The 18,516-nt window shown below is 52.4% G+C and overlaps 8 protein-coding genes across 8 annotated transcripts; 5 read left to right on the top strand and 3 right to left on the bottom strand.

Annotated features, from left to right (window-relative positions):
- Positions 1–606: 606 nt before the first annotated feature.
- On the bottom strand, positions 607–1,357 carry BO72DRAFT_493709 (uncharacterized protein; the record flags this gene model as incomplete). The annotated part of the gene is made up of 5 exons (XM_040948407.1): positions 607–702; positions 846–933; positions 1,064–1,079; positions 1,139–1,170; positions 1,293–1,357. 5 exons carry the CDS (start codon positions 1,355–1,357, stop codon positions 607–609), a joined length of 297 nt encoding a protein of 98 aa, XP_040803881.1.
- Positions 1,358–1,757: 400 nt separating this feature from the next.
- BO72DRAFT_493708 (survival factor 1 family protein) lies at positions 1,758–3,131 on the bottom strand (the record flags this gene model as incomplete). Its single annotated transcript, XM_040948406.1, has 5 exons — positions 1,758–1,856; positions 1,909–2,285; positions 2,333–2,757; positions 2,820–3,035; positions 3,112–3,131. The coding sequence occupies 5 exons, from the start codon at positions 3,129–3,131 to the stop codon at positions 1,758–1,760; spliced, it is 1,137 nt and encodes a 378-aa protein (XP_040803880.1).
- Positions 3,132–3,598: 467 nt separating this feature from the next.
- Positions 3,599–4,500, top strand: BO72DRAFT_445689 (mitochondrial 54S ribosomal protein uL11m). The gene is made up of 2 exons (XM_040944117.1): positions 3,599–3,837; positions 3,980–4,500. Exons 1-2 carry the CDS (start codon positions 3,709–3,711, stop codon positions 4,310–4,312), a joined length of 462 nt encoding a protein of 153 aa, XP_040803879.1. The 5' UTR covers positions 3,599–3,708; the 3' UTR covers positions 4,313–4,500.
- A 3,221-nt stretch (positions 4,501–7,721) lies between these two features.
- On the top strand, positions 7,722–10,328 carry BO72DRAFT_456588 (putative protein kinase; the record flags this gene model as incomplete). Its single annotated transcript, XM_040946283.1, has 3 exons — positions 7,722–7,970; positions 8,126–9,506; positions 9,559–10,328. The coding sequence occupies 3 exons, from the start codon at positions 7,722–7,724 to the stop codon at positions 10,326–10,328; spliced, it is 2,400 nt and encodes a 799-aa protein (XP_040803878.1).
- Positions 10,329–11,028: 700 nt separating this feature from the next.
- On the top strand, positions 11,029–12,449 carry BO72DRAFT_423780 (putative mitochondrial carrier protein (Pet8)). The gene is made up of 2 exons (XM_040942851.1): positions 11,029–11,231; positions 11,290–12,449. The coding sequence occupies exons 1-2, from the start codon at positions 11,175–11,177 to the stop codon at positions 12,223–12,225; spliced, it is 993 nt and encodes a 330-aa protein (XP_040803877.1). The 5' UTR covers positions 11,029–11,174; the 3' UTR covers positions 12,226–12,449.
- Positions 12,290–13,174, bottom strand: BO72DRAFT_504081 (cupin domain-containing protein; the record flags this gene model as incomplete). Its single annotated transcript, XM_040949137.1, has 2 exons — positions 12,290–12,492; positions 12,569–13,174. The coding sequence occupies 2 exons, from the start codon at positions 13,172–13,174 to the stop codon at positions 12,355–12,357; spliced, it is 744 nt and encodes a 247-aa protein (XP_040803876.1). The 3' UTR covers positions 12,290–12,354.
- A 1,601-nt stretch (positions 13,175–14,775) lies between these two features.
- BO72DRAFT_493703 (NAD(P)-binding protein) lies at positions 14,776–15,629 on the top strand (the record flags this gene model as incomplete). Its single annotated transcript, XM_040948405.1, has 2 exons — positions 14,776–15,028; positions 15,085–15,629. 2 exons carry the CDS (start codon positions 14,776–14,778, stop codon positions 15,627–15,629), a joined length of 798 nt encoding a protein of 265 aa, XP_040803875.1.
- Positions 15,630–17,178: 1,549 nt separating this feature from the next.
- BO72DRAFT_372351 (GroES-like protein) lies at positions 17,179–18,353 on the top strand (the record flags this gene model as incomplete). Its single annotated transcript, XM_040941042.1, has 2 exons — positions 17,179–17,530; positions 17,587–18,353. The coding sequence occupies 2 exons, from the start codon at positions 17,179–17,181 to the stop codon at positions 18,351–18,353; spliced, it is 1,119 nt and encodes a 372-aa protein (XP_040803874.1).
- Between the last annotated feature and the right edge of the window lie 163 nt (positions 18,354–18,516).

The raw sequence follows: 18,516 nt of genomic DNA, 5'->3' as shown, positions 1-18,516 counted from the left end.
TTTGTTTCGGGTTTGGACGGGTGGGGTTTTGGAGGTGCTACTGGAAGCCGTAGATGGGATTACCCATCTTTTGTTTTCGTGGGGTTAGTTTGGTTTCTGGTGTTATCTCTGAGACTGGGATGGATGGACATGGAGCTGGGGGAGGTATGGGATTGGGAGGGTGAGGGTGAGGGTGTGCTTGTGCTTGCTTACCTGGTTCAAAACAAACGTCACCTGTTTGTTGTGTTATTTCCGTTAGCAGTGTGGGTTAACTTATAGCTCGTTTCACTTCTTTAGGTTGGGGTTGCCAGTTGTGCTGCTGGATGCTGCATTGTTTCGTAGAAGGGGAGAGTCGGGGGGAAGAGGGGAAAGGGACGTACGTCTCTAGTCGTCACCACCTATAATTATCCAGTGTTTTGGTTAGTGGATGTGTACTATCGTTTAGAGCAAGGCATGCTTTGATCATATCTTCTGATACAAGGGAAAGACAGATGAAAAGAAACTAAGACCGAGGGATGGGCATAGATGACACAGAGGACAGTGCAGTGCAGTACAAGTGAGTGCGTAAGTGAGTGAGTGAAGTCAGGATCCTCTCCTCTTCTCTCTCCTCCCAGGGGTAAAGTGAAACTATAAATGAGATGACATGAAAAGAGGAAAGCTGACCTTACGCTCATGGCCTGGAGTGGTTCCGCTGTCCATAACGTGCACAATGCGGCAGATGATCTTATAGTGAACAGTTAGATGAAAGAGATGAGAGGTATGGGTTTGTGGCACCGGTGATTCGCTGTTTGCCGAAGAGATTGGGGAATAGGGACTAAGGTTTTGAAGTTTGAAGCTTGCAGAAGTGTGATATGGGCTGGGCTTACTTCAGTAAGACGATCTTTGAGGGCCCTGCGCGCTTCCTCATAAATCTCGTTGCCGATGCGATAGACGCCACCGCGGCGGGCGAGACGGCTAGGATGGGAGTGGTTAGTTTGGTTTGCTTCAGGATGAGTGATTGCTTCAGAGCTGGTTTTTTGAAATGCTGCTGAGCAATCTGATCCTCGTATTGCGGTTGCAAGGCAAGAGGATGGAGGACGCATACCGGATCGCGGGGCGAGCTGATTCCTGTCAGTCTGGAGGTATCATCATATAGCTTGCAGCAAAAGATGCAACTTACTGACACCCTGGATGTTGTCTCGAGCCAATTTGCTGGGACGTTGAGAGTGAGGTTAGTGGCAGTGTAGCTGGGGGATTGACACTGGCTGTACTGTAGGCAAAGACAGCAGCTCGAGTTAAGGCAAAAGCAAGCAAGGCGAAGGCATAAAGCGTACCGGAATCGGCGTCTGGGCATGAAGGCCCGATGCTTGCCACTCTCCTTGAGGAGATTGAGGTCCATCTTGAATAGGCTGGGCGACGGGATGATGACTAGCTGGGGGCAATGCGAGGGTGATGTGAGGGTAATGCTTTCGTCGGTCCTGGGTGAGGGGATGTGATGGTTGGCATGAGTTGAAGCTTGGAGGTCTACAGCCAAAGGGAAATCTGGTGATGTGTTGTGCTGCGATGATTATGTCGGCGAGGGGAAGTCTCGGCGTTGCCCCCCCCCAAACCCCCCATACTGAAACGCAAGGGAATACGCTGGAAAACGGTAACACATGACATAACATTAGATATCGTGGTAAGTTTATAGGCTATTAGAATCAATATCACGTTGCGGTGCGTATGGATGCATGAAAGGGGAGCGTGAAAATTCAACACCACTCAAAACGCCGGGACAATGTCCGCATCATGTCCTCCCTCTATGAGATGAAAGTCGCCTCGGAGAACAAAGTACCCTCTTCGGTGATTTCTTCATCGCCGATCTTAAGCTTCAAAGATAGCTTCTCCTGGGGAGAGTACTGTCCGTCAATTAGTTTGATGTTGACTTCACATAGTTCGGAGGATACATACCTGGAAGATGTACGGCCGAGTACCGGCAACACTGCCAGCAATGGTCTTGATGAAGCCCGGGACCTCGGCCATCACGTCAATCCGGTCCAGGCGGCTGCCCAGAGCTCCATCGACCTCGGCGTGAACCTCCTTGCCATCGTTGGACTTGCCCTCCCAGACCCACTTGATGGATCTCGGCTCGGGCCAGTCACTCTCGGCATCCTGGTTCGATCCCGTGTGGGTGGCAGTGTTGGTGCTACCAGCATAGACGATCTCTCCGTCCTTGACAATACCACCGACGTTGACCACGGTGGATCCGTACGAGGGAGGGGTAGTGTATTCCATCATGATGGCCGAGTAAGTAGGGGTCTGGAAGTTGAGGAAGTTCCATCTCGCAGCTGTTTCCTGTCAGCAGGGTCCATGGACAACCCCAGATCCGACTTACCCGCGTGGTGGGGCTTCATGCCCTGGAGCGCGTGGATGAACAGGCCGCGACCCTTGAGGTCGAAGTTCTGTTCCTTGGTGGTGATGGTTCCCTCCACGGCGCAACGAGGCCAGAAGGCATGGCTCATAGAGCCCCAGGGGTTCTGCGGATCCGTGCCGAAGTATGAAGTACCGTCTTTGCCGACAACAAAGCCCGGAGCGGTGCGCTTGAAGGTCAAGTTCACCAGACTGTCCTCATTCACCGCCGACTTGATAGTGTAGGTATCTCCTTCCTCATTCAGCGTCACGGCGAGGTTGTCGGCGCCAAAGGAAAGCATGCTCTCGTCGAACATGAAGTTGGAGAGAGGGTCGGAGTGCCAGTTGTGGGGAGCGTCACCCTTGAGGTTGAAGATCTTGGAAGTGAACTGGGCGGTAGTATGAATTCCACTGGTCCGAGCACATCCCAAGGTCAGTGATGCAGCTACCGAAAGAGATCCGTCCAAACTCACACAATGTTGCTGTAGATGACCTGGCACAGTGCTAGGGTACCATTGTCGCCCATGACATAGAAGACATGAGTCTCGACGTTGGTATATTGGTGAGCACGCCAACGGAGATCATCCTTGGTGAGTTCGGTGTAAGGGGTTTCTTGCGCCTGCTGGGCAACCGATCTGATAGCCTCCGGACCATAGATCGGTTCCTGAGTGCCAGCAACGCTCGCGAGACTAGACAGTGCAAGTGATTAGTAAATGTGGCGATGCTATGGCTATCAGCCGCTAGAGTCACCAGCCACCAACTTACGTAGACTTAAGCCAGTTCATGGTGGGCTGTGTTTGTATGAGTGAAAGAGGGCAGGAATATAGGTAAGAGAGGATGAAGCAGCACAAGCGGTGGGGGGGAGAAAAGTAGCAGGAGGATTGGAAGGTGGGCGGGAACTGGAAATCGATAGCGGGCGGGGCCCAAAAGGGTCGATCACCGTCTGGGTCCCGAGAGGTACTTTCGAGAGTTGGGTGAAGGACGCAGTGGTCAGGATTGTCTGATATCTCTCGTACAAGTGATAATTAGCTGGTGCCAGCTACTATGGAGTATGCCAACACTGCGAACCAGGCGAAGAACCAGAAATGAGGATTAAGCGGTTCATAGATCGTCGAAGGTACGAAGAATGACGTCCGCATTGCAAGTCGGGTTGGTTTCGCTTGTCGCCCAAACGGCAAGAAACTCCGGCCTCCGCCGCGCCCTTTCCCCTTTGGGAACCCCAAGAAAAGTTGCAGTTCTCAATGCCGCATTCATCGGGTCCGCCGCGAAAGTGTTAGATTGTTGACTACCTGAGCAGCCTGTCAATTGCCCCCTCTTCTCGATCTCGAATATCTGTCATCCCACCTCCGATAATCACTCATCATGGCGAAGAAGGCATTGCCCAAGGATCAGATCGTGAAGCTGATCGTGGGAGCTGGCCAGGCCAGCCCCAGTCCCCCCGTCGGTCCGGCCCTGGGTAGTAAGGGTGTGAAGAGTATGGATTTCTGTAAGGTGAGTTATATGTCCACATTGGATCGATCACAATAAGTTATTTTTTTTTCCATTGGTATTCCGGCTGTATTTCCTGGGGAAGCGAAATACCGGTGCCCGAAAGAAAGAGAACACATGGCTCACGACAACCACCACTATACAGGAGTTCAACGCCCGCACTGCGCACATCAACACCGGTGTCCCTATCCCGGCCCTCGTCACCGTTCGTCCCGACCGTTCGTTCCTGTTTGACCTCCGGACCCCGACTACGACCTATCTGCTCCTGCAAGCCGCCAACGTCGAGCCGCGCAAGAACCGCATCCGCGGGGCCCAGAACCCCGGCCACGAGATTGTGGGCAAGGTCTCTCTCAAGCACATCTACGAAATCGCCAAGATCAAGCACACCGAGACGCGACTGTCCGGTCTGAGTCTGCAGGGCATGTGCAAGAGTGTCATCGCCCAGGCCAAGTCGATTGGAGTGGAGGTGGTGCCGTGAACGGCGGACAAGGGGGAAGTCGACTGTATTGTATATGGGATCCTTGCTACCGGGCGATCACTGCTGCTAGCTGTCTGGGACTGATGATCATGGCGTTCTTGGGGGACTGGGTCTGTTGTCATTTGTATTAATAGGCATTGCATGTGATATAGAAAGCGTTGGCTGGTGCCTGAAGCGTTCTACACAAACAACCTCGATCCTGCTTCGCAAACCGTAAGAGTCCATTGAGTGGGTGGCAGGGTCAGCGAGTTAGCTACTCTGGACTGGTAAGAGACCATCTATGCTCGCCAATGGTGCAGGCCTAGTAGGGCATCGGTCTTGGCTCAAGCAAAGCGACTCCTCCGTGTCACCCGCACGGCTGCTACTGTCACTATGCCAAGCTCTTTCCGCCGTCCATCGTGCGACCTGAGGGCGGAAGAGGAGACAGCAGGAGGCGAGAGTGCGAGTCGCAAGGAGCCAAGAGGCGGACAATGACTGCACCAGGTGTGATGAGGCATGAAACGGTCATCCACCATTTCTGCCGAGCCAGGCCAAGACAAGGAGGATACGCAAAGTGTAGCAATCCCGTCGACGATCATCGCGATCACCTAGGATACAGCGAGCGGACTTGGTCACTTTGAGGGTCGCAGAATGAGGCAGTGCAAGTCGTTCCAGGCTGGGCTAAACCACTTGGGCTTGGCAAGGGCGGGAATAGCCCTTGTATGTTGCTTTGCATGCAAGTTTGGTGATGATGCGATGCTTGGCAATCTACAAGGGGGATTGCGGAGATGCGTCAGAGTGAGTCGATCACATTCCTGCCTCTATTTCCGGCGGCGCTGCAGCTCCTTTGTTCTCCGCATTTTCTGGTTTGACATAATCCGGGCGGCGATCGCACTCGAATCGTCGCTGAGTAGTAGACTGGTCTCGTTACCGCTTGGTAGGGTTGGACTGCTGATTGGGATCAAGGAAGCGAATTTACCTGTTAATGATAGTGCCTCGATTCGGAAAGGCCAAGGATGGTCGGAGATTGACTTGTTAATGCTCTGAGGTCTATCCAGAGTATGCTGGTGTTGCAGCAACTCGAATCAGTCTTGTTGATATTTGATTAAGACAGCGCAATGGCAGAAATCCACTTCGGTCAGCCTTATCGCATTCTGCCAAAGTTTTGGTGGTTGATGCACCCTGGCCATCGACTGGAGGATAGATGGGGATATTATAGCCTAAAAGGATCCGCAACGACAGGGTTGGCTGGTGATTCTCCCTGTCGACGCGGACAAATCAATGCCGGCCTTGCCTCCAAGGCTGCCGTTGAGCAGCAGCAGCATCCCCGCTCCGAATTCGTCGAATTTTCCATCTTCCTTTTTTTACTGGCGTTTTGTGCTGTCATCATTGTTACAGAGATGTCAACACAGAAATGTCCAGACATTAATCTTTCTCAATCATATAGCGAGGAATCACGATGAATATCAGCACCAAGCATGAATCGTCTACACATACAATATGCCTATTCCCGGGGTGACCCATGATCCCAGCTAGGGCTGCCAGTTCAAGCTCTGACATGGGATCTTTTATGGACTCATAGATAGTAGTTAGATACATAGTACGATGGATACGGAGCAGTGGGGACGGGCTAATATGGTTCATTCCGGCGGGGTGGACCGGTCAAATAATAATGTGCATGGCAGGGAAGGGGCTGGTTTTAAGTCCACGCCAGTCAAGATCCAGAAGAATCTAGCGGGGTACGTACGCAGACTACTAAGTAGTACTCCGTACACTACCATCAACCGGCAACTCGGCACCAGTCATTATTAACAATCACGATAACAATGATGAATGGAACCATTAGCAGCTGACTGCCTACTCCGGCCAGATGACACTTTCCTTGCCCTTCCTCTCTGATAACAAGATGATGTCGACATCCCAGAGTTCATCCGGTGACCCCCAAGAATCGATCGATTTTATGGTTCTCTCCGCAGAATCCCGAACCCAGAGCCGGTCTTGGTCTTGGTCTTGGTCTGGTCTGGTCTGGTCTGGTCGGTCTCTCCATGGCCAATCTTCTCCGCACGGGGTCGCTGATCGTGTTCCAAGTTGCGATGAGGATGATGGAGATAGAGAGAATTAAGTACTTGAATACTTAGAGAAGTTGGTGAACCGTGCATGCAGGCGCAATTCATTCCCCCCTCTACTCTCCCGATAATAATAGATTCCCCCTTTGGGAACCCCAGGATTCTAGAACCGGAACCGGCTGGAGAGGAAGAAATTCCCGGGCAACTTTCCCATTGCAGCCAGAATAGCTTTTCCAACTCCATCCATCCTGAGGAATATCATCGGTCGTTAAGTTAGCTTGACAATATCGAGTCACCCTAGAGAGTAGAATCAAGTCATCTTCAAGTGAAGAACTAGAGATGAACCAGGTACAGTACTTACTTACTGTACATTAACTAAGTAGTAGAGTTGAAAGCAGACTCAGTCCGTGCCGCCGCCGCTATTGCCGCCGCCCGGCTGGATTTCCTTCGCCGAACGGCTGCTTCTCTTTCTGACTTTCTGACTTTCTCTTCCTCTTCTCTCTTTAGGCTCTCTAGTCTGGTCTCTGTTTCTAGTCTCGCTCTGTCTTCTCTCCTTCTCTCTCTATCTCTCTCTCTCTCTCTCTTTCGCTCTCCCTCTTCCACTCTCTCCATCTTCTAGCCCGGTGGAACCTCCTCCCCCCGTCTCATTCCTGTTGCTGCCTTTCCCCTTCTTCCCTCTTCCAACCAACCCTCCTCCCCTCTCCGTTTCCTACCTACTTCCAGACCCTCTCTCCACTTCCCACCTTCCCCTCCTCCTCTTTTTCCTCCTCTTTTTCCCCCAAACTCACTCCTCTCTAAACTTCTCCTCATTTTTCTACTTCCTCTTAATTTGTCACAGGGCCACTCTCGGATCATAATTCCTGTGGTTGTCGAGTGGGATAAATCTCCCTCATCCTTTCTATCTCCTGTCCAGCGTCCAAAGTTCTCCGGGTGAAAGTGGTGACCGTTTCTGGACAAAAGATTTGCTCCGTTGTCGTGCATGGGAAATCCTCCGTGCAACTCCCCCGTTCTGTCCTACTCGCCCGCCTTTCACAGCAGCCCGCTGATCGCAAGAGTGTTTCATTTCTGAATTTCCGATTCATTTAATTAGTTCTGGGGTGGTTACCAATCGCGGTGGTCAAGGGATTCCACAGGCATCAACCGTGGAGGGGCATGCGTCCCACAGCGTGGTCTTGAGCCGAGTATGACGTCTGAAGCGACCGATTTTGCCCAAGCGAGCAATCCCAGCGACCCTGGTAAGCTACTCTCCCACTCGCGGCCAAGCAACCTCCCCGCCTTCCAACCACCCTCCTAATGCCATTTCGCTCTCATTTTTAGCACCTCGCTCTCCCCAATCTTCCAGCCCGATGGTCCCTGGTCCAAACATGGCTTCGGGAGATGTCAACCCCAGCCTCAATCCTCAATCCGGGCAGGTCCGGTTCTCTACGGTAACGGAGGAAATCGAGCCTACCGATCCGTCGTCTTCCGTCAAGTCTCCTGGAGCAGAGTCGATCAAGGATACGCAGCATGAGGAGGAACTGCGGTCGCTAGCTGCCAGCTTGCAGCGGTCCCAATTGCAGGAGAATCGATTGCGGCAGTTCTCTTACGATCCCATCTCGTTGCCGTCATCTAGAGTATGTATTCTCGATCCCTGAGCGGTGATAGGTGCTTGGGGTCATGCAGCATACAGCAAAGAACATTCCATTTCCATGGATCGCTTTCTCCTCGCATCGAGCCTGCATAGCCATTCCAGATCTGGCCAGAAGCTGACAGGCATCCTTCCTTACAGGTTGCCTCCCGGGAATCGAGCGACCGCAGTGCACGCGAAGCAAATGGATCGGGCTTCCCCTCGCCCCGAGGTTCCCCACCAGTGTCCGCCATGCAATCACCCCCGCTGACGCCCGCAGCCACACATTCACGGGAATCCAAGTCGATTGATACTTCTTCCACATCCAACACCACCGATCGGGCCGGTAATGCCGCCCATTCCACCCATATGACTCCCGTAACCTCCCCTCCAGCCAGCGCTGCCACACAACATAAGGCTCCTCAAAGCGCCCCCTCCTCCCGTCCATCCTCGACCGATCAACTGTCGAAGCAGAACCAAGTGGCACAGACCTCTTCTCATCCGAACCACGGCGCGCGGCATCGGGCGCAGTTCTTTATCGGTCCCACTGATGGATCCCAGGAAGAAAGCCCACCAGCCACCCCTCGCGGTGATCCCGAGAGCTATACCCCTCCGGGTGCGATCACGCCGGTGGGTGAGCCGAATGACCCGTATGCTCGTAGCAAGCGTCCTCCGCAACCGAAGAACCTTGCCCAACTTGACCAGCGCTTCATCTTCGGCAGCCGGGACTCCAAGCGTCGCACCACGACATCGGCCTTCTCACGCCCATTGAGCCCTCGTTCTTCCAGTGCCACGGATCTCCGGTCCAGTGAAAAGCGCAGTGGCTTCTTCAATTCCAAGCGAGAACCACGACAGCCGGATGCCGAGGGGAAGACCCATGGCCATATGTCAGAGTTGAAGCGCTTCTTCAAGCGAACCCACAACAAACACAAGCGAGGTGACTCACCGTCGTCGATCCCATTCAAGAAATCGAGTCGAACCTCGGGCAAGGGCGGCCCATTCCACGCGGCAGCCGACAGTGTCCCGTTCGCAGACGATCATGGTCTTAACTCGAAGTATGGAAAGTTGGGCAAGGTGCTGGGGTCGGGAGCCGGAGGCTCGGTTCGGTTGCTTAAGAGGAATAGTGATGGGGTGACTTTTGCGGTAAAGCAATTCCGAGACCGTCATTCATGGGAAACTATGAAAGAATACTCCAAGAAGGTGACTGCGGAATTTTGCATTGGGTCTACCCTCCACCACGGCAATATCATCGAGACGCTGGACATTATTCAGGAAGGAAACCATTGGTACGAAGTCATGGAATATGCGCCCTTTGATCTGTTTGCCATCGTCATGACAGGAAAGATGGTCAAGGAGGAGATTGCTTGCTCTTTCAAGCAGATCCTCAGTGGAGTCGCCTACTTGCACGGAATGGGCCTGGCCCATCGTGATCTGAAGTTGGACAATGTGGTCGTCAATGAGCATGGCATCATGAAGCTTATTGATTTCGGAAGCGCTGTGGTGTTCCGATATCCTTTTGAGAATGATATCGTCCTCTCTTCTGGTAAGTTTGGTCATGATGTACTTTGAAGGTTCATGCTCACAGGGTTTGTTAGGAATCGTTGGCTCGGATCCATATCTCGCCCCCGAAGTATACGACGAGAAGAAATATGACCCTCGCCCGACTGATATCTGGTCCCTGGCCATCATCTTCTGCTGCATGACTTTGCGCCGATTCCCTTGGAAACAACCCCGTGTCAGCGATAACTCGTACCGACTGTTCGTTTCCACGCCCACTCCTGGAACTCCAGTGCCTGAGGTCGACCCGAAACGCCACCGGGCCGTCAAGTCATCTCCTGATCTTATCACCGCTGCCCAAGAAGGCAAACCCGCCCAGCCCAGTATCAATACTGACGTCGCTGGACAATCTTCCCAGGGGAACGGGCAGCAAGCTCAACAGCCTACTGCTGCCGGCGAAGAAAACCAGCCGCCGAAGAGTCCTCAGGACAAGCCGCTGGTCACCAAAGCACCTACGGATAGCAAGAATGCTAATGCTACTACTCACAAGCCTTCCCGTACCACGAGCAAGGAGGCCCCTCCACTTCCGGCGAACGCCCAGGCGGCGGCTCAGCGGCAGGAAGTCATCAAGGGGCCCTGGCGCCTTCTCCGGCTCCTGCCCCGCGAGAGCCGGTACATTGTTGGCCGGATGCTCAAGGTGTCGGTGAAGGAGCGCGCTACACTGGATGATGTCTTGACTGATGAGTGGGTGCGCAACATCAAGGCGTGTCGGCAGGAGTTGACCGGCGAGGTCATCCATGCTCCAGGCCACACCCATGTATTGGAACCCCCTTCGGCCAGTGTGCCAGTTCCCAGCAAGGCTAAATGATCTCTTCTTAGGTGATCTATCTCTATTCCCCACTGTATAATTCTTATTTTTCCTATTTTCTTTACCTCTCTCTCTTTTTGTCAGAGCAAAAGGGTGTTTACGTCCCACATGTCTTATAATCTTCCTCGCCCAGACTACACTACCTCTTTCCTGTCTTCTTCGATTCGTCTGTTTTACATTGATTCCCTTCGACTAGGATGGTGGTCTCGGTGACCTGACACCATCCGGTCGATTGTTTTTTGCGCTTCATGGCGGGGCTCTTGTGCAGTGAGATATAATTGCGTGATCGACGGTATTCTGTGCTCATGGCTCTCTCCGCGTTGGAAAGAGGGTCTGGGGGTTGTCTTTTGTTGTTGTTTCTTGTTTTCTTTTCGATCTAGGCGTTGCGGTCACTGTCCGTGGAACGGAGCTGCTTTAGGCAATCATTCTTCCCTATAGAGGGTCAGCTGCTAGAAATCTTCCTTGTGCCTTGTGCTGTGACAGAGCCTTTCTCTCAGATTGTTTTCATCCTGCAAGGTTTCGATTGTGTTGAAGAGCAGTTACAGGCATAGTAAATATTATCATGGATCAACGAGAGCATCACCATGCGGAGTTGGGGCTTGACGTAAGGCGGAGATTGCGGAGTTTAGCCCGATAATCGGAGGTTGTCGATCCGCCGACTTCTCTCGGCGGGCGACTTCCCGGCCAGAGCTTGCACACCACTACCACCACCACTCAACAATTTTCTCAACCTTGTGATTGGGAGGGACGAACATAGTTGCTTGCAGGGTCGCCACAATTTACTCTGGGTATATCAGCTTAAAATTTCTGGCCAGGCCGCCGACTTCCTTCCCAGACCCCAGCACCATGGCTACAGCGCAGGAACCCGAGCCATTGGTCTCGCTGTGGACGAGATCATTGATCGTATGCTTTCCCTGCCCGGGTACTGCTTCTTCAACTAATGCCATGTCTTGTGTTCCAGTCCGGAGCCATCGCCGGCCTCACGGTCGACTGCTCCCTATACCCCCTTGACACGATCAAAACTCGCCTCCAGAAAGCGCGCACCGCGACGCCGGCCAGTACCGCCGCCGCCGCCCCGGCGGTCTCCCTCCGCCAAACCATCCGCGGGATCTACGCCGGTCTGCCCTCGGTGCTCTTCGGGTCCGCCCCCTCGGCCGCCTCGTTCTTTATTGTGTACGACGGGGTGAAACGCCTGCTCCTCGAGCCGCCTACCGCTACGACTAACTCCTCCGCCGCCGCCGCCGCCGCCGCCGCCCCCTCCCCGTCCCGCACGCACATCCTCCTCACGCACTCCCTCGCCTCCTCGATGGGCGAGATCGCCGCGTGCGCCGTCCGCGTCCCCACGGAGGTGATCAAGCAGCGCGCGCAGGCAGGTCTCTTCGGGGGCTCCAGCGCCGCGGCGCTCAAGGACATCCTGGCGCTGCGGCACGCGCCGGGCGCGGGCTACGGGTCGGTGGTGCGGGAGCTGTACCGGGGCGCGGGGATCACGATTGCGCGCGAGATCCCGTTCACGGTGCTGCAGTTCACGATGTGGGAGAGCCTGAAGGACGGGTACGCGAAGCGGAAGGGGCTGGAGATGGTCCCCGCGAGCACGAGCGCGATGTTCGGCAGCGTGGCGGGCGCGATTGCGGCGGGGTTGACGACGCCGTTGGATGTGGTCAAGACGCGGGTTATGTTGGCGAGACGGTCGTCCGGGGAGGGGAAGGTGCGGGTGAGGGAGGTGGTGCAGGAGATTGCGCGGGAAGGCGGCGGGGCGGCGTTCTGGAGGGGCATTGGGCCCCGCGTCGCGTGGATTGGGATCGGCGGGGCGGTGTTTTTGGGGAGTTATCAGTGGGCGTGGAATGGGTTGGAGGGGGGCAGGAAGCAGCGGGTACTGAGGGAGGGGGATGCTTTGTAGGGTTTTTCCGTGGGTGGTTGGTTGGGTGGGTTGAGTGGGTGGAATTATCTTATATCATATAGATGGATGGATGGGTTTTAGACGGGTTAGATGTATATTTTATTTCCTGGAATACAGGTTGCATGCATGCTAGAAAGATGGTACCTCAGGATGATTCTCCCGCAACATCCACTGGAGTTCCTGCGTCTGCTCCTCCGGGAGCATCTCCTCCATCTTCGTCCGCGAGAGGAACTCGTGGTCCTCCATCTCGAACCCAGGCACGACGGTCTGGGGTGTTGTCAGCTCGACTCAACCTTATACCTTGACACTGCTAAATTACATCCAGAGGAAAAGAAAAACGAACCTCACTAATCAACATCCCCTCAAACCCCTCCCCATCATCACTGTCAATGTCCCGTGTTTCCCAAAAACACCCCTTCCACACCCCCCCCTCAACCACCCACTGCATCCGCTCCCCGTGCTGCGTATCCATACCCACCACGAAGGTTTCGACGGTAGCTTGGCCTTGGCCTTTGCTTCGCCTTCCCCCTCCCTTTGCCCCTGACCCATCCACCTCATCCTCATCCTCATCCTCATCCCCATCCCCATTAACCGGTGCATCCTCCCGCAACAGAACGTATCGCCCCCGTCCCCGATGCAGCGAATGCACCGTCCGCCCCTTATTGCGGTGGAAGACGCCCACCGCGGAGGAGGGAGTGAGGAGGTAGGTGATTGTTGTGCTAAGGGAGCGGGAGCTTCCCTGGGGGGAAGGCCACGGGGTGGGCAGGGTGAGAGGGTGGCGGTCGGTTTGGTGGAAATAGCCGCCTTCGGGGTGGGGGTGGAGGGGGTATGGGAGGGGGTTTTGGGGGGTTTGGGGGGGGAGGGTTTGGGTTTGGGGATGGGGATGGTTGTTGTTGTTGGTGGCGTTGTGGTTGTGGTTGTGGTTGTGGTTGTGATTGGGGGTGGGCATTGTATTGTTGTGGAGGTGGTGGTTTGTATTGTATGCTGTGGTTGTGGGGAGTGTGGTTGTAAGGTTGGAGATATGGTAGTAGTGGTTATCTTAAGGAGTGGAAGTTATTGATTTGGGACTGTCTATCTCGTACTTGTAGTAAATCTTATACTTGTACTAACTATACTAACCTTATAGTAAGGGGCGGATCAGAACGTGGCATCAGGATGATATCAGGGTTGTTGTGGGGCTGCAGGATGGGATGGGATGCATGGCTTGTGGGGGACTTGGTGTGAAGATGCGGGCATACGGCAGGTACTATGTGCAGTATAACTATCTCTTGGGGTTCCGTTGACTCAGTATGGAGAAAGCCGCAGTGATGTAGGTATATCGACTCTAGTGTTGTTTGGACCAATGAGTCGTTATTGGGACAGTTGACAGTGCACTGGCACCCGTGACTTTATATCGCAGGCTCCGGATGTGAGTAGGGCTTGTGATTGGCTATTGTCGAGGTCGCCTGGCATGGATAAGTTGTTGAACTCCTGAGTTGGAGGACATATCCGAGAGTTATTTCGTTGGGGGTGGGCGTCTAGGGTAGGCTGGACACTGACTTAAAACTGGGTATGCTGATAGCTATTATTCTTTCTAATATTCAAACTGGATATGATGTAGCTTAGCTAATAATATATAGGTATAATTGCCGGGCAATTCTCTTCTATACGTTTTAGAGTATTTTTATGGAATATTAAGAGTTTAACAGCAGAAATAACTGATTTATTGATTTATATGATCTAAGCTATTATTTGCAATTCTGTTAGAAAAACCTGTTTTTTTTTTTTTTTTTTTTTTTTTTTTTTTTTTTGCTTCAGCTGTTTAAAATACTTAATCCTTGTCGAAAGGGGTCTCCATGATACCAAACAAGATGTAAGTCCTTCTTAGATTGACTTCCTAAATACGCTGCGATTGGAGACTAAAGATTGCTTATGGCATTAGCCGGAACCGGAACCGGAACCATGAATGACATACCTAGGGAGTGGGGCATTAAATCTGTACGGCACGACCTTAGATCTCGAATGCACTCCATAGGTTGGTGGCAATACTTTACCTGCTCTCTTATCCCGCAAAGAGCGGCTGTTTTTGTTTCTCTGGTAAACATGGTCGATCGTGGACCAGTAACGCCCTGAGAGTGGTTTGCACTGCGGAAAAAAAAAGAACTACAGGGGGTAATTGGCGGGTTATCTCGCAGCTTTGTTTGAAACTACCGCATGAGAGCCCGCAGAGGAATTTCCTAGATGTTGCCATCTCATCCCGTCTAATCTCAACCAAGGACGGACTGCCATGGCAAACATGACCTTTGTCTAGAGGCATCATCAGTGGGCTTCAGACAAGGCTAAATTCCGCTAAGTCCACTAATCCCGCCCAAATTCTACTATTGCTGACTTGAGGTCGCGCCGGAGCAGCCGTAGCTATTTCTCTTCAAGCAATTTAATCTTTCTCATCAACTATAACTACTCCAATTGCCGCGATCAGATTTTGAAGGTCCGAAAACTCCTTCATCAAATTTCTATTTATCCCCAAAGAACCTCAGTTTCCTTAGTCAGGCGTCCGTATTACGAGCGACAATGATCCTCAAGGCAATCGTGTTTGGTGGAAACGGCACAATCGGCCGTTTAATCACGAGGTATATGCTGGAGCGCTCATGGCATGTTACATGTGTTGTCAGAGACCCTAGGCAGAGCGTCGAAATCTTGCAACTAGGAGACGGCCTTGAGAGCAGCCCCGATGTGGTTGTTTGTGACCTTCTGAGTCTTTCTGAAACAATAGCCGGGGAGATCTTCCAGCGAGTCAAACCGGACTGCGTTGTTTTCACCGCAAGTGTGTTTCTAACTCTCCAATTCTCATGCTGTCCTTCCAAATTGACCTTGAAATAGGCAGTTCGGCGAACTATGAAGCTATCGACTGCAACGCTGCCAAGATGCTCATCAAGGTGTCCGCGGGGCACACCAGCGTGAGAAAATTCTTGGTCATATCATTCCCTGCTAGTCGTCGGAAGCGGGCACCTTGGTGGAATGACAAGGAGTGGGCGGATCATCGGAAGGAAAAAAGGATGTTTCCTGTCGCCGCCAAAATGAAGGTGCAAACGGACGAATATTTGCTATCCGTGGCAAATGCGAAGCAGGCAAAGGGCCAGCATTTCCAAGGGATCTCTCTGAGGCCGACGTGGTTCGTCAGCAGACCTCCGACGGGCAAGATCACGTTGGGACACACCACCGCATTAGGTCAAATTGCTCCGGGCGATGTAGCCCTGACAGCTATCAGCCTTCTATCAAGGAATGACACTAATGGATGGTTTGATATCAACAAGGGATCCAAGGACATTGAGGAGGCCGTGGAAGAGGCCGTGTGCAAGAGTTTGGATGCCTCTCAAGGGGAAGAGCTTGATCGCATCTATGACTTAGCGCGAGACGACGTATGATGCGATGTCTGCAGTTCAGCTGCAGGTATCTCTGGAATAAGATTAGCAGTACAGTCTAGTGGAAATCGCAGCTTTCAGTCGCCTTCATACTGCTCATAGTGATGAATCACCGCGGATCAAAGATTACTTGTCTCATCCGTTCAAATACAAGGAGGTCTCCTTTTACGATAGACTGTTTCCCGGATATGTTTCGGTGGCATAATTTCTTCGACGTTATTACCTTACTTGCAACCCGCACAATACAATCCCAAGGGTCCCGTCACCCGTGGTTGGGGTGGGGTTCTTTATCACCTCAGAGTGTAAGCTCCTGATATAGTTTGGATCTGTTATACCGAGAGGCAAGCTAGCGGGCTAACCGGTTGGGATCAACCCTGCATTCTTGATTGGCGCCATTCGATTCGATTCAAGTCCGCATGCTCTCCGTCGCTAGAGAAGTATACTGTCTCTTCTTCAAATACAATTGCAGAATATTGGGGCTTTATGATCTCTCTTGATGCATCAGCAAGCATTCGGGATTGCATCTGCTATACGGTGGCTCAGTTGTCGCGACGAAATCGAAGCCTTGCAGTTTTAATTTCCTGGAAGATAAGTTAGTGGTAATTTAACTTAGGCTTTGCTCGGAGATGGGGTTGCTGATGCGCTAGCCTAAATAGGCATCATGAGGGGATCGACGGCAATAAGAATCGGAGAACAATGACGATGACAAGTTTCAATCCGTGTCAGCTGACATCCAAAGACCATCACGAGTATACACCATAATTTGAACCTGAATTGGTGTTTTGCCTGTGGCTTCAATGTGTGAATAAGTTCACCTAACGACTTTCAGGTTAATAGGTCTCGTTTTGAAGTCATTTGAACTCAGAATTAGAATCAATGGGGTCGTCGTTCAGAGAAGGAAGGTCTTCATGTTGGATAGCTTGTCTTTGGAAATGTACTTTCCCATCAGTGTTCACTTCATTCGGGGGGAGATAGAACCATCTCCTATGATTGCTCAACAAGAAATTAATTATATCGGAAAGCTGTTACGTAGATAAATTAGGGTGATGTAGTAAACAGGTTATTGAAGATGAGCCGTTTTTCACCTCGCTGGTCAAACAACCCGAGCAGGTTACAGCAGCATGCTCAGCCATCGATGATTAAAAAGTGGCCCTAACTAGCTAAGGTAGTAGCTACGGTCGCTTATGGCGCTAGCTGGAAGTGGTAAGCACCGAGTGACACTGCAGGCAGAATCTCTCGATGTGTACTGCGTACTGTCGAGACATCGAAACCATACATGGCAGGGCTCAGCATCACCGCTGGATCATGCTATCTCTGGGACTTCATGCCGAGGCGGCCAAATTGACCGTCGGACTGGGATGGGGGTCTTACCCCGCCTGCGTCCGATGATAACAATCCACTATAGATAAATACGTCCTGGACAGGCTCTTGTCATTCTGGTCAAGGGTTGAAATGCTTTCCTCGGCCGTCTACTTCCCCTCTGAAACTTGTGTTGATGGCTTCTTTGATAGCTATGAATTTTACCAATTTCCTCCCGACAACTACTGCCCTCATGCGGGGCGTGGTCTGGACAGGGACGCCTTTCAATGTCAGTGTCGTTGAACTGCCGGTTCCACTCCTTCAGTCCGCTACAGACGCAATTGTAAGGGTTTCAGTCGCAGGCATTTGTGGTACAGATCTGCATACCTATCGTGGCCATTATGGAAGTGCAACAGTCCCGTGGGCCATGGGTCATGAGGCCCTTGGCTTCATCACTGACCTTGGGGATGCTGTTAGCAATTTTCGGGTGGGAGATCGAGTAGTGATCTCGGACACTGTTCACAACGCGCAGGTGGTTACAGAGCCTACTACCTCGTTTCCTTTTGGCATGGGGCCTGACCGGGGGGATCTGGGTGGCTGTCAGAGTAAGCTTTGCTTTACAACCTCAATTTCTTCTGTTGACTAGTTCTTTCCCGTCCAGGCGAGTATGTGAGGGTCCCTTTTGCCGAGCAAAACTTGATTCCTGTCCCGTCGAACACTTCCATCCCGTCAGACAGTGATATCGACTACCTGTTTCTGTCTGATATCTTCGCTACTGGCTGGGGTGCCCTTGATTTCTCTGGTTTTGAACCAGGTGATACTGTCGCCGTCTTCGGGGCTGGCCCTGTGGGCCTCCTGTCGGCGTATTCAGTGGTGCTTCGTGGGGCATTCAAGGTATACGTCGTGGATTACGTGCCTGAACGGCTTGAGCTGGCTCGTTCCATAGGTGCTGTGCCCGTGAACTTTTTGACATCGGACCCTGTGGAGCAGATTCTTGCTCAAGAACCGAACGGCGTCATCCGCAGCGTGGACTGTGTTGGATTCGAAGCAGTCAATCAAACGCTTCAAATGGAATCGGACATCATCATTCGCCAGATGGTCAATGTGACCGCAAGAAACGGTGGAATAGGTGGTGTCGGCATCTACGCGGACGTGCATAACAGCACAGGGGTTCCACGAGGAAGCTCTGTCATGAGTGATATCAGCTTCCCTGTTGGCACATTCTTCTCGAAGAGCCTTCAGTACAAAGTCGGTGCTATCTACCCTCCAGACTACGCTACCACACTGTTGCCACTGATAAGTAGTGGTCTCGCTAAGCCGAGATTCGTTATCAGCTCCCTAGTCCGCATCGAGGACGCACCACAGGCCTATGCACGGTTCAATGCGCACCAGGAAACTAAGGTTGTCATTCGTTTCCAGTGGTCTTGAGTAGGGCTTTTGGCTCCGTCGCACTCGGATAGGGTACTGAGAAGGTTTGAAGAGTGTGAATTGCTCGATGCACTGTCCGAAATTTATGATATCAGCTCAAATACATGATCTCCGTGGTCTGGTAATTCCTACTTAAAGAGGGCAGGCATTCCCGGCTGTTATA

This window comes from Aspergillus fijiensis (genome assembly GCF_003184825.1).
Source record: "Aspergillus fijiensis CBS 313.89 unplaced genomic scaffold BO72scaffold_11, whole genome shotgun sequence".
Taxonomy (NCBI): domain Eukaryota; kingdom Fungi; phylum Ascomycota; class Eurotiomycetes; order Eurotiales; family Aspergillaceae; genus Aspergillus; species Aspergillus fijiensis.
This window is presented reverse-complemented; position numbering and strand designations above follow the sequence as displayed.